Source organism: Typopeltis vanoorti, chromosome 7 (genome assembly GCF_054136105.1).
Source record: "Typopeltis vanoorti isolate ZY-2024b chromosome 7, IOZ_Tvanoo_1.0, whole genome shotgun sequence".
NCBI lineage: Eukaryota > Metazoa > Arthropoda > Arachnida > Uropygi > Thelyphonidae > Typopeltis > Typopeltis vanoorti.
In genome coordinates this window covers 84,362,021-84,376,411 of record NC_143555.1, presented here as the reverse complement: position 1 = coordinate 84,376,411, position 14,391 = coordinate 84,362,021, and the positions used below count along the sequence as shown (strand labels likewise).

Sequence of the window (14,391 nt, the reverse complement as noted above, 5' to 3'; positions counted from 1 at the left end):
AAAAAAAAATTTAACCTAAAGACTTACACATGCATCTATGCCATGTTGGAAATTTAAACCTGTAGCCTATATTTGAAAAGCAGATATGTTATCTATCAGTCAATTAAGCCAACTGATTTTGTTTCATTACACAGTAGAGTTTGTGTTTAAATTGACTTTTATTAAGTATGTAATTAAATACTTCCTTCATCATCTTTAAATTCTTGTAATATAAATTTAGTATGTTTGGGAGGTTATTCATACCAGAATCAAATTCCTGATATGTGACCTCAACAAATTTTCTGTATAAGGGATGTATAAAGATTACTATGATAGTACTATATGAAGAGATTACATTATTACTAACTTCCTATAGACAATTTTTCTCCATATTAATATGTTAGGGCTATTTCAATCTTCTAAGGCTCTTCTAACTACATCAATCCACCTAAATATTGGTCTTCTTCTCAATCTTTTTCCTATTTTCCTGGCATCCCTGTTTAGCTAACTTTCCCATTCTGTTCAAGTGACTATGCTATTGAGATTAGCTCTTCTCTCACATTGCTAAATGTTAACAATGTCAAGTTCCTTTATGATATTTTAATTTTTATATGATCCTGCCATTAATGCCATCTGTTTGCCCTCCCCCTTCCAATTTTACTCTGAATTCTCATATCTCTGATTTCTTCGATGAGCTATTTTATTTCTAACCCAGCTCTCAGATCTGTGTGCTAATACTGGTTTGAATTTGAACACTATCTTGTATGCAGCTGTTTTAGATGAATTTCTCTCTTATTCCATAGAATAAGAGAAAAATAAACAACAGAATTCTATTATTTATTTATATATTGTTCCTGCCTGTTTTCAGAGTTTGTCTTTTTATTGATGGTTTTCATACCAAATTTGTTACAGCAGTTATTATTCAGTTTAATCAATACGAATCCTGAAGACTTACACTGGATTTATTTGAGATGATGTTATCTGCACCAAGTGAAGAGTTAGATTAACATCTCCATTTTTGATATCAGGTTTAATGCCACTTTTCCTCATAGTGTGATCCATATAAATGCTGAATAACAATGGAAATAGGGTGTACCCTTGTCTCACCTAATTTTATGTCAAGCCATCTTCCTGTATTTCTTTCAGTTCTAACTGCTGACTTAAGCTTAAATATAGACTATGTTCTGTATAATATCCCATTTACACCATATAATAGTAGCTTTTCTCTTAGCATATTGTCATATGCCTTGTCTCATCCATCAGTGGCTTTAACAGGCACTAAAGTACCCATAACCTTCCAAGTATCCTTTGACTTCTCAACCGTAATACGAGGATAAGGCGGTTACCCCCAATGCCTCCAAGTATTCTCTGTAAATTGCGTGTGTTCTACTGGCCAGTTTATCTGTTTTGAGGGATGAAAAACCCAAGTTTCCAGGAGGGGGAAAACCCTTTACATCCGTATGAGACCGGCTAACTCACCTTTAGTTGAAAGAGATAAATTCCTCATGTCGTGGATGGGAATCGAACCCAGGTCTTTCCGACCAAAGGGCTTCGTCTATACCGGCTGAGTTATGGAGGCTCTTCATATGCCTTGTCTAGATCTGAAAAACTCAAATACAGATCCTTCCTATATTCCCATGATTTCTCAATTATTTGTTTAGTAAAAATCTGATCTTGACAACCTCTATTTGGCCTGAACCAGCTTGTTCTCCAAGTTTCCCTTCCACAATTTTTCTTACACTTTTTTCCAAGTATGCTTGCATAAAATCTTACCTGGAACATCCCAAAGGGAAATTCATCTGTAATTCTCACATTCAGTTGTATTTCTCTTTTGTAGATGAATACTATGAGATCGCTAATCCAGTCATCCAGGATTTGACCTTTTAACCATACCTTCTGAATTATGCAGTGTAGTCACCACTGCACACGTTTATATACCTGGATATTTGAGTATTGATATCTACTACTTATTGCATTGCATTTGGGGTATAAGAAATTTTTTGCTAGATGGATCCTAAAATTGTTATGTGCATAAACAGCAATGAGTGGAATCAGCTCAAAAATTTTTGGAGCATTATGAAAATGAAGGAGATGAATTTTTTTTCTCGTATTGTAACTGCTGATGAAACGTGTATTTCATACACAAATATTGTGTCCTTGTTTTTCCATTTTCTTCAGTGAGGAACAACAATTAATATTAATGCATATCGTGAAATACTGAAAAAACTCAGAAGAGCAATTCAGCAAATTCAGAAGTTTGGGTGGGAACTTTTTTTTGACCACCCACCCTACAGCCCCCAACCTTGCACCTAGGGACTACCTCTTGTTCTTGCATATGAAGCAGTGGCTCTCATCTCAGTTAAATTCTTGACCAGACCTTACTTCCTGGATGCACCTCATATCTCTAATTCCTTTTACAGTCCCAACCTTGCACCTAGGGACTACCTCTTGTTCTTGTATGAAGCAGTGGCTCTCATCTTAGTTAAATTCTTGACCAGACCTTACTTCCTGGATGCACCTCATATCTCTAATTCCTTTTACAGTACTCTTTCCTCCATTTCTAAACTTTTTCAATCATTTCCAAAACATTTTACTACCTTTCTAATATTTATGTTCTGTTTTCTTATCCAACTCTTTCCATAATTTCTGTTTGACACATGACTTACATTTATCTCTGTGTTTTCTCAGAACTCATGCAGAATTACTTGCTAGAACTTTCAGTCCGCTTTCTTGTTTTCCATAACTGTCTCTTTTACTTCCTGGGTCCACATGGGATTCTGATTTTTTTGTTCTTGCAGACAACTTTACCACTTGCCTCTTGTTGGTGTTTGCTTCACTGTCTACCACTGTCTCTCTCTTAGGATTGATTCTTGGTTTCAAACTTTCCTTTTTTCCTTGAATAATATTTGTATATTTTAGTCTACAGTTCTCCTCTGTAAGCTGCTCAACTTTTTCTTTTTAAAACTTGCATACTTTTCTTTCCAGTATGATGTTTCAATAGGATTCAAGGTCTAATTATTATTCAAGTTTGATATGTGCTGCTTATTCAAGGAAAAGAAGTATTTTACGTGATTATAGTGTTTCCTCTTTTTAAAGATGTGAACAATATATGTGTACCTTCCAAAAAACATGCTCCTTTGATGCTTAGACAAGCAATAAAGCTATGTTTGCATTAGTGTTAAAGAAACATTTCACATTTAAGGTGAGAATAAGTGAATGAATGAATTTGCAAGGAAAATTTCAGAATTTGTAATTTGTTCATCTCATGATTATTTTGCATAAATAATTCATATATTTTCTAAAAAATCTAATAAGAGTGTCCATCCATCTATTCATTACACACCATCAGATGTCATATGGTCACTTCAGACACACCATCCATCTCATTGAGGGTCAACCCCCCCCTTCCTTCCTTTAAGTGTCCAAAGTATTTCAGCTTTCTTTTGTCAATATCTTGAAGGAGCCTTAAAGTTTTACTGATCCTTTTGTCTACCTTTCAGCATATGATATTCTTAACAGCCTTATGTAACACAGCATCTCAAAAGCGGCTATCAGATCTCTTTAGGTTCCAAGTCTCACATCCATAAGTCGTTATTGGAAAAACAGCTGCATCCAAAATCCTCAACTTTATTCCTGTGGAGATGGATCCATCCTTCCAGATTTTAGACAAGTCTCTGACTGTTATTTCAGCCATTACTAATCTTCTTCTGATGTCTTCTGAACAGAATTCTTCACATTAATAATGGATCCCAGGTATTTGAACTTGCTGACTTCCTCAATTCTTTTTCCATTAAGGTATACCTGTTTCTTAGGAACTTTCCTGTCTATATTTCCTTTGAGAACCATAATATTCTGTTCTTACTGATCTTGTTAACTTTGTCAAGGATTCGTTCTAGTTCTTCCTTGTCATTAAAAAAGAGTATTGTATCATCAGTGTACCTCAGATTATTGATCAGTCTGCCACCTATTCTAATTCCTGTGTTAAGCTCATCCAATGCTGCACACACACACATGATGTTCTCGGCATAGATACTAAACAGGTAAGGAGAAAGTAGGCAACCTTGCCAACCTGAAGCCAATCAGTTAATCTAACACCTGTTCTTTTTTATGTTGCTCCCATTGCATCCCTGAACTTTTGGAACTTTTCCAAGCCTTTTCAGGGCTTGGAAAAGTTCCAAAAGTTCCTTGGAAAAGCCTCTCCAATTAGTCACCTCCCACCTAAAGACAATCACAAACATCCATGTCCACAGTGGGATTTACACCTGCTGCTTATTGATTGGAGAGCAGGTATTCTAATGACTCGCCCTACCAGGCTGACAACTTACTGTGGCTTCTCATTCACTGTACAAGTCATCTATCAACCTGATAATGTGTTGAGGAAAATCCATTATTTTCATTATTTACAATTTCATGTGTTGAACATAGTCAAAAGTTTTGGAGCAGTCTATGAAACACACTACTATAGGGAGTTTAAATTCTTTATACTTTTCAGTAATCTGTCTAAAGCAAAAGATCTGATCTCTGTACCCTTATTCTTTCCTAAAACCTACATGTTCCTCCCTCATCTCTGCCTCAATCCTATTTAGAATGATGTTTAATAAAATTTTGTTTGCATGAGAGATTAAAGTAATAGTTCTATGGTTCTTACATTCCTTCATATAATAAAAAGAGTGTAGATTTCATAAATATAGGAATGAATGTTTATGCATTTTCTAATCTAGATACAATGTGTTTTACATAAAGTAATGATTCCATACAATAATGCAGTACAACATTAAATCTGGTCTTATGTTGGTGGTGTATGCCAAATCCATGTTTGATGGACTTTGCCTGTTTAATGGAAGGGAAAACCCAGTTTTTTTTTTTCTTCTTCTTCTACAAATGTACTGCTTTCCTGAATTATTTGCTCCTGAATATAAATTCATGAGCAACACATAACTATCTTCAAATTTTGTTTCTCGCAAGTTCTGATTTAGCAGAAAATTTAGGAAATAATGTAATCATAGTTTGAAGGCATGGAAATAAGTGGATAGCATAAAAAATATTTGCCATTCAGTCTTGAATTACCGTGAAAATTAATAATTTTACTATATAACACCCAGTCAGATATCTGCATTTGACTGAGGGTTGATACAGTATGAATTCTCACTTTTCATATAGTCATCTCTCATGCAGCAAATTCTGTTATAGTTAACTATCACTACAGTAGTCTATAAAATTCTCAGCACCATTCCTTGCAGCTATTCCAAAGATAATTATTATTATATCATAAATTGTTTCTTTGCATCCCATGAGTTTGCTGTAATAAGAAATGGTTGTATACAGTCAACCTTGGTAGTTTTGTTTTCATAAAAAAAAATTTTTTTCACCATTATTCTAGACATTTGCATTGTTTTTAGTAAGCATCCTGGGGTTTTGTATCTATGAAATGGTTAAGCTCCCAGGATTTGTTGTTTTTATTTTCTTTTCTCTAACGAAGCCTTTTTTCTCCCACAGAAAATTAAGTCCAAAACAGCGTGCATTGGCTATGGTCTTAACCGAGTTGGAGGAAGACACTCCAGGAACAGTGGATGGTTTTTCAGTGACTAAAAAAGGTTTGTTATGCACTTTTTTAAAATAAATTTGCTGATATTATGAACAGTCTAGAAATAAGTAAATAAAATCTCCATCACAAATGACATACAAACAATTCAAAACAATTATAATCAGCAGTGATCTCTCTCTCTCTCTGAACTTCGAATAACGAGGCCTTGGTTAGCATATCAACAGTCTCCTGCAACTGTGCATTGCATAAGTAAATCATTAACTGTTCCTTCAGTTAACAATTTGCCTGTTAAAGCAAATTGATTTCCCAGTGTGACTGGATAATTGAGAGCTTACTATGTTTATATTTTATTACCATTAAAGTTACAATTGATTCTCACTATAACTAACTCACAGGGACCACAGAAATGATTTTTTGTTGTGGATAGTTTACTTTTGTGAATTTCCTTTATAGTAGGATTATGGTCATGAGATTTTGATTAGAACTTTTTGGTAGTTTGTTATAATGGTATTTGCTATAGCAAGAGTCGTTCGTAAATAACTTCCCTGAAAATTGTTTTTAGCTTCAGAAATATTTAAAATCATTTGCATAATAGTGGAAATTACACAAAAGTACAGAATTACAAGGGTAGGTTTAAAATGATTCCTGTTCTTATTGTAAAAATTTTTGAAACTGCTTTTCTGTAAAACAAGCACTAATGCTTGTTTTACAGAAATATATTATTTTAATACTTATTTTATTTGTTTATTTTGTTGCATGTTGTAACATTGGCCTGTCCAAATGATATCATACTGATTGTCATTGATTTCAATTTAGAAAAGCCTGTGAAAATTCATTAAAAGTTATTTAGTGCATGTGTGTGTGTGTGGGGGGGAGGAAACCATTGATATCAGCAATGTCAGAAGATTAGGGAAACATCACAACTAATAAGCATCCCCCCCCTGCCATAGCATAGTCACAAGGGTGATGTGTGAGTGATATTTGTCCTTTGGTCAGAAAGACCAGAGTTGAGTTGAAATCTTGTGTAAGGCATGCTCTATCTCACCTTTTCAACTGAATGCGATTTAGCCAGTCTTACATGAAGGCAGTAGGATCCCCTCATCCTCCCCAAAGACATGGTGTTTTATCCCACATAACAAAATAACAAAGAAGCTAGCCAGAGAATAAATACAATAGAGTGATATACTGGCCTTGTTTGGTTATGTTTCACAGCAGATGGGAAATCAGAGAAAGGTGGAATGAATTCACCAAAGCTACTATGTGACACTCAGAAAACTTTTTTTTTCTTTTTTTTTTTTCAAAGATTGGTCTAAGCAAGATGAAAATGCTAGAATATTGAAAAAATTGTCACATGGAATTACAATTCCCTAAAGGAGGGGGGGGGATTTGAAACTTAAGTTTGCTCTAATCTTTTTAGAGATGCACTGAAAAAAACAGCCATTGTAATTTTTTATTATTATTGATGTGATATATCTATCACTAGCCAGAATCTAGGCACTTATCCCAAAAATCACAGCATAAAGCATCTTCTGCACCAAAAGGTCCAAAATCTTTTCCTGCTAATCAGGTAAAAACTAAGTGATCATGAAGGCTTTATTTTGACTGATTTTTTTAAATTCAGGTTAGACCAACTACAAGGATAACTGTGATTGAGAGATTGGAGGGGATGAGCAAAAAAGATAACTCGAGTAGAGAATGTGGGATTGCGTGCTACCCACCAGGGCTGTGTATTTTTTCAAAGAGCTTTTGAGATCTGGGTTCAGAATTAAGGTAGATATATTACATAGAACAATGCATATGCATAACTAGTGGTGTCCTTTAAGACCCATATATAAACTTAAATATCTTGAGCATTTCTGGTTTATTCAAAAACAGGCATTCCCTTTCAGCCCACTTTACATAAGACCAAATCCTTTCCCTTATTTGCAAGCTAAATTCAGCTTTACTTGACTTTACATTATTATCAACTTCCTGACATCTGTCCTCAAGGAGTGTTCAGGCTACTATGACAGCACTACATGATTAAGTTTACATTATTATTAATCTAACAACAGTTTTCCTCCAAATTAGTCTTTTGCATCTGAGCATTCCAATATTGTCAAATCTAACATTTCCTGCCATCTCTGCATCAAATGCCAGTTTTTTTAACCTCTCCTCTCCCATTCTGTTTAATTAATAACATACTACCATAGATTAGTCCTATTTACGCATTACTGAATGCAATGTCAAGTTTCTTTTCTAGTGTCTTCATTTTTAATGATTCTATCATTGATGCTATCTGTTCAGGCTCCTAAGTTTTCTCAGAAACCATCATATCTAATCTTTGATCAAGTGCTTTATTTCTAACCCAACTCTCAAATCCATTAGTGGTTTGAACACTGTTGCATATACTGCTGGTTCATGTTTTGGCCAATTTCTTAATTATTCCATATAAATTTATTCAACTGGCTCCCCACCATACCAGCTTTAACTATTCTATTGTCCATTTCCAAATTTAATTTGTCATCTTCACTAAAAACTGTTCCTAAATAGCTGAAATAATTTACTTGTTCTGTAGGTTCTCCATTGAGAATGAGCTAAGTTTTCTACGCTCTCTCTACCTGATTTTATAGTTTTGGTCTTTTTATTTGCTGATTATCATGACAAATTTGTTACAGCTGTTATTTAGTTTAGTTAAAGAATTCTGGAGACTTGCACTGGATGTGTTTAGAAGTACAACATGATGTACTGCTGTATCTGTATATAGCAAAGGGCTAAGTTTGATATCTCCGATTCTAATATTAGGTTTAATGCTATGTTCTTTCATAATGCGATCCATATAGATGATAAATAAGAGAGGAGATAATGTGCATCCTTGTCTTACTCCTGATTTTACATCAAACCATTTTCCTGTATTTCCTTCAATTCTAGCTGCTGTCTTACAACTTACATATGGAATATATTGCTCTGTATAATGTTCTGTTTATCCCATATAATTGTAGTGTTTTGAAAAGATTTTCTTTGGACACCTTGTCATATGCTTTTCCAGATCATACAAAACATAAAATACTTATTATATTCCTATGATTTCTCAACTATTACAATACAATAAAATCAATGATATGAAACATTCCAGTTCTTTTCCAAATCATTTTGAATACTCTGCTTTCAGAATTGCATAACACAAACTGACAGTATGGGGGGGGGTTCTAATAAACACCTAGAACAAACATGATATTAAAGTAACTGATATAACCATAAGAAAGAGCATATCTTAAAACCTTTTAACCCCCATGTTTCATCAGATTGTAATAATTTGTTCTTTTACTTTTAGGATATGTAAGAAGACAAGTCAGAGGTTTTTAAGAAATTTTAAATTATCACAACTTTTCAGCACACCCTTGTAATTACTTTTGTTTATGAAGGAAGTTCAAAAAATGGCTAATTTTTATAGTGCAACATTAAGGATGCTCATTAAAGTATCTTAGGTATCTTTGTTTATCTCCTTCATGTGGGAGCACCTGTTTGTAATGAGGGGAATCTCCCAATGGTGCTACTTGTGTTTTACATTCTTCTTTTATTCTCTAATCTGTTTTTTTTTTTTTTACTATACTATCTTCGTGCTAAACGGTCTCGCCTACTCCCTATACGGGAATAAAAAAAAGGCATTAGTGAATATAAAAGTGAATTATGTCTTCCAGACCACTATTATTGGGATCCAATGTCCTACCACTGTTTGCATGTGATGTGGTATCCAGAAAGGGAAATGGTTAAGTTGCACTGCTTTGGCAAAGCAGATGATTCTATATGGCTCTGGTAAACACCCAGAACATTCAACACCCAAATCCAGCTAGTGGGCTGCTTGTAAGGGTTGGTGCTGTAGTAAGCCTCCTTCATCCACAGTTTGGGGAGAAACAGGGCCTGATGGCTTGCTACATTGCTGGTATATCCTGGCATTCCACTGCTGAGTGCATTTATTGCTTGCTAGATAGTGGACATCGATGTGTAGCTCTGTGATGGACAGAGCTCTCTGGTATCAAACCCAAAATTCTTTTGACTTGAATTCATCGTAAAGGTCCCAATGATTACAGATATTGTAAATACATAATCAGTTTTGTCACTTTTATAGGCTGGATGTCTGAAATATTTATTTTGAAAAATTGTTAAATGAAACAACCAATGACAGAACAGTGGTAGAAAATATTTAGAAAGAATGCAATATGAATACTTCAGTTAAAAAAAAATAAAAATAAAATAAAATAATCCACCAGACACTAGAAATGTGGAAAAGCTGATAGATCAGATGACCAGAAATGTTCACATATGGAGATGCAAAACTTTTTACAGTGGCTACCTGCAGAATTCAGAAGACCTAGTCAGAAGATCAAATTCCTGATGATGGAAAAAAAAACTGAATGTAAGAATTACAGAGAAAGCTTTCTTTAAGTGTTCTTGGTAAGATTTATACACACATACTTGAAAAGATACTAAAAAGATACTAAGATACTAAGGAAAAAAATTGTAGAAGAGAAACTTTGAGAAGAACAAGCTGGATTCAGGCCAAATAGGGTTTGTCAGGATCATATTTTCATGTTACGACAAATAGTTGAGAAATCATATAAATATAATCAGCACCTGTCCTCAATTTTTGTAGATCTGATGACAAGATAAAAGTTGTTCAAAACACTACACTTATATATATAGTGTAAATGAGACATTATTCCAGAGCAATACATAGTTTCTATATAAGTTGTGAGTCAGCAATTAGAATTGAAGGAAGTACAGGCAGATGGCTTGATATAAAATCAGTTGTAAGAAAAAATTAAGAAAGTGAACAGGTGGCATCAATGATATCATCATAATAAAAATGAAAATATTAAGAAGGAACTTGACATTGTTCACATTCAAGAATGTATGAGCATAGCTAATCTCCTTGCATTAGTATGGCATAACATGATTTTGGTATGGTCACTTAAACATATTTGGAGAGGCAGGTTTAGCAAATAAGAATGCAGGATAAATAATAAATATAGGATGTTATATTCAGACAATAACCATCAAAGAAAAGAAAGAAGTAGTAGTGATAACACTCCTAACATTCCCAATCTGTTCAATCTGCATCCCTTATTTCCCTGCCTGTCTTTGCAATATCAACAAATTGAACATCTCCTGTTGGATCCTTACCAATAACATTAATATCTAGCTTGAACAACAATGGATCAAGGACTGATCCCTGAGGTATAACCACCAGTCACCTTAAATCTAGCAGATGCACATCCACCATTCACAACTTTCTGATACCTGTCCACCAATCATCCATTTATCTAAGTCAGTATATTATATTCCAATCCCATATTCTCCAGTTATTGCAACAGCCTTTCATATTATTGCTGCTGTATTATTGCTTATCAAGGAATACTTAGACTATTGGACTTGAGATATATTGACAAAAGGTCAAAACATTGTGGTGCACATAACAAGCATGAATTTTTCAGCGAACATATTCTCAAAAAGAACTGTAAAATAAATAAATAAACTTCTATATATATTTTGTGAGGAAATCTAAAGTAAGAGGTACAATTCTATAAGAAGCTGCAATTGATCATTTATCTACTTGTTAGTAACATATATGCTGCAATAGTTGCTGCAGAATTGACTCACCAAAAATGATCACCTTTAACCTTCTAAAGACAATGTGTTCACACTGGGATGTGTTTCATGCTGACTAATGCAAAATAAGTCACAAGACGTAGTCCAGCATGAACATATTAAAAGAATAAGCCTTTTTGCTTAAAAATATTTTAGATTCATATTTCAGCAGGAATTTAAAATATGAGCCAAACACTGAACTGTTAAAATATAACTAATATAATACATAAAAAAATTAAAGGTAAACAAGAAACACAAACTAGAATAATATAAAAATTCAAGTTGGAATCTAAAATCCTGTTATAAAGTAAAGTGCATTAGTAGAAGTCTCACAAACTAACTAAAATGAAAACATTCTGCAAAGGATGGATCAGTTTTTTTTCATTAGACATTCCAGATAATAAATCAATTTAAATGGCATGCATGTTTCATGCTTATATTGTACATACTATTTATCTTTGGTTTAGAAAAGAGCATTCATTTCTTAAAAATTACAATCTGTTGGGTGACAAGTATTAATGCCTGCTGGTGATGAAATACCTACAAACTGAGAGCTCATTTTATGTTCTTACTGGCTATTTGACTAGTAGTAAAAAATACAAAATGTCATAAGCATTTGAATATAGAAAAATTTCTGAAAATGAAGTTATATTGCAATAATACTTAACAGGCACAAACTACAAGTGACCTTGAAGTCAATGAGAGGTTAGCCTCATCCATTTACAGTTGAGTCAAGTTTGTTGCAGTGAATACAAACAGGAAAGGAAGTAAAGTATTCTCTTTCAACCAAAACACTATCTAAGGGGAAGAGTGATCTCATTGCCAAAGTTCTGCTCAATCTTCAAGTAATGTCTCTAATCTTGTAAAACTAGTCATTTAATTAACTACAATTTTATGGTAATTTTTTTTTCAGGTCTTTAAAATAAATAAATAAATTTGCTTTTACATCAAGTTTAATTTCACACCTGACCAACAAAATTAATATCTTATGGAACTAAACCTTGTTCAGAAACAAATGCAAAAGAAAGATAAAGGGTGGGGGGGGGTCACACATAAAGAGAAATTATACTCATATAAAATATTGTAATCAAAGGCAAAGAAAAGGATTTGACAGCAAACTAATTATCAACAATAAAAAAAAAGAACATAAACTTAAAAAATGCTTATTCCATAATCATATCATAATTATTATTTTTGTTATCTATGCAAATAAAAGCCTCCATGGCTCAGTTGGTTTCATCAATGCCCTTCAGCTAGAAAGACTTTGGTTTGATTCCTGTCTAACCTGCAAACCTTTATTGTGTACCATCAGCTGAAAGTGAGTTAATCAGTCTTATATGAAAGCAGAGGGTTTTCATAAACTGAAATTTTGATCCTGCAGTTTTGTAGGATCAAAATTTATTTATACACTCCAGGATGTGAAAGAGGATGAAGTTGATCTTAAGGAGAGTAGATGATGGTAGTTAATTGCATGAGTGGTTTAAAAGTAACATGGAGATTGTATTTATAGAGAACTTTAGCTATCTTTTCTGATGTAGTCTTAATATATGGGATTGGATTCGATACATATACTTAATTTAAAAGAATATCTTGATATTTTTTCATCACGGTAATATTTTCATTTTACAGTATTGTTATTCTTTTCAGGAAATGTTGCATTTGATGATTCCAATATTCTTTTTCGCAACTTACGAAATATTGTTTCAAATAATAATGATGATGATGACGACGACGATGATGATGGAATTGCAGACAAGAAAGTAGCAGACAAAACAGAAAGATGAAAAAAATATAAATTATACCATAAATTTGTACAGTGTTGATTTATTTCTTTCATATGTATTTGTTACTCTCATGCTGTGTAGACAAAATGTAATTTTTTTTAATGGAATAGTTTCAAATTTATTGTTTTCAGGACATTTGAAAATATTCTGATATTTAAGAACTCTGATTTGTAAATATAATGATATCATGCGGAATACCTATTATGAATAAAGAAAACTTCCTTATGAAATGCAGTTGTCATTTTGTATTTTGGTTTTGCTGATCTGGAAAAGGCATATGACAAGGTGCCAAGAGAGAAGCAACTTAATATGCTACAGTTATATGGTGTCAATGGGGCATTATATCAAGCAATACTTAGTCTTTATTTGAGTTGTAAGTCAGCAGTTAGAATTGAAGGGAAGTACAGGAAGATGGTTTAATGTTAAATCTGGTGTGAGACAAGGATGCACATTATCCCCTCTGTTATTCATTATCTATATGGATCACATTATGAAGGAAAGTGGTATTAAGCATATCAAAATTGGAGATATTAACGTCAGCTCTTTGCTTCAGATGATTTTAAACTGCTAAATAATCCGCTACAAGTCTGCAAGATTCCCTGACTAAAATGAATAACTGTTGTAATAGATATGGTATGAAGGTCAGCAATAAAAAGACAAAGACAATGAAAATAGGCAGAATCATTGAAAATGTCAACTGCGTTGTAAACGGAGAACCTGTGGAACAAGTAAAACATTTCAGCTACTTACGCACGACGTTTAGTGAAGATGGTAAATTAAATATGGAAATAGACAACAGAATCAACAAAGCTGGTACGATAGGAAGTCAATTGAATAAGTTCATATGGAATAAGAGAGAAATTAGTCGGAACACTAAATTAGCTGTATACAAGACAGTGTTCAAACCAGTTTTAACTTATGGATCTGAGAGCTGGGTCAGAAGTAAAACACTTGACCAAAGACTAGAGACCGCAGATATGAGAGTCCTGAGAAAGATTAGAGGTGTGAACAGATGGCATCAATGGCAATATCATATTAAGAACAAGGATATTAGGAAAGAACTTGACGTTGTCAGCATCCAGGAATGCATTAGCAGAGCTAATCTCAGGTGGTATGGTCACTTAAACAGAATGGGCGAGGAAAGATTTGCAAAACAAGTGTTCTCTGCCAGGTTGGCAGGAAAACGACCCAGAGGAAGACCAAGATATAGGTGGACTGATACAGTAAAAAGTGCCTTAGAAGACAGAAATATAAGATCTGATAATATTGGATCTTGACAGGTAACAGACTGATTTGGAGAAAAATTGTAGATAGGAAGTTAGTAATGTAAATTTTTCATGTAGTACTATCATATCCTGTACACCCCTTGAGGGTACATGGCAGGAATTTGATGATGATATATGAATATGTTAAAAGTTTTTCATTTGGTTATACTATAAATTAAAGATACCAATA

At 33.5% G+C, this 14,391-nt stretch overlaps 1 protein-coding gene across 1 annotated transcript in view; it reads left to right on the top strand.

The window, feature by feature from the left end:
* LOC150104823 (dnaJ homolog l(2)tid, mitochondrial-like) overlaps positions 1–13,166 on the top strand; it is a 156,185-nt gene extending 143,019 nt beyond the window's left edge. The window contains exons 10-11 of the mRNA XM_090395999.1: positions 5,476–5,573; positions 12,800–13,166. Coding sequence (XP_090252125.1) covers positions 5,476–5,573; positions 12,800–12,936 — 235 coding nt within the window. The 3' untranslated portion in view covers positions 12,937–13,166. The remainder of the gene's footprint in view (positions 1–5,475; positions 5,574–12,799) is intronic.
* Positions 13,167–14,391: the final 1,225 nt, after the last annotated feature.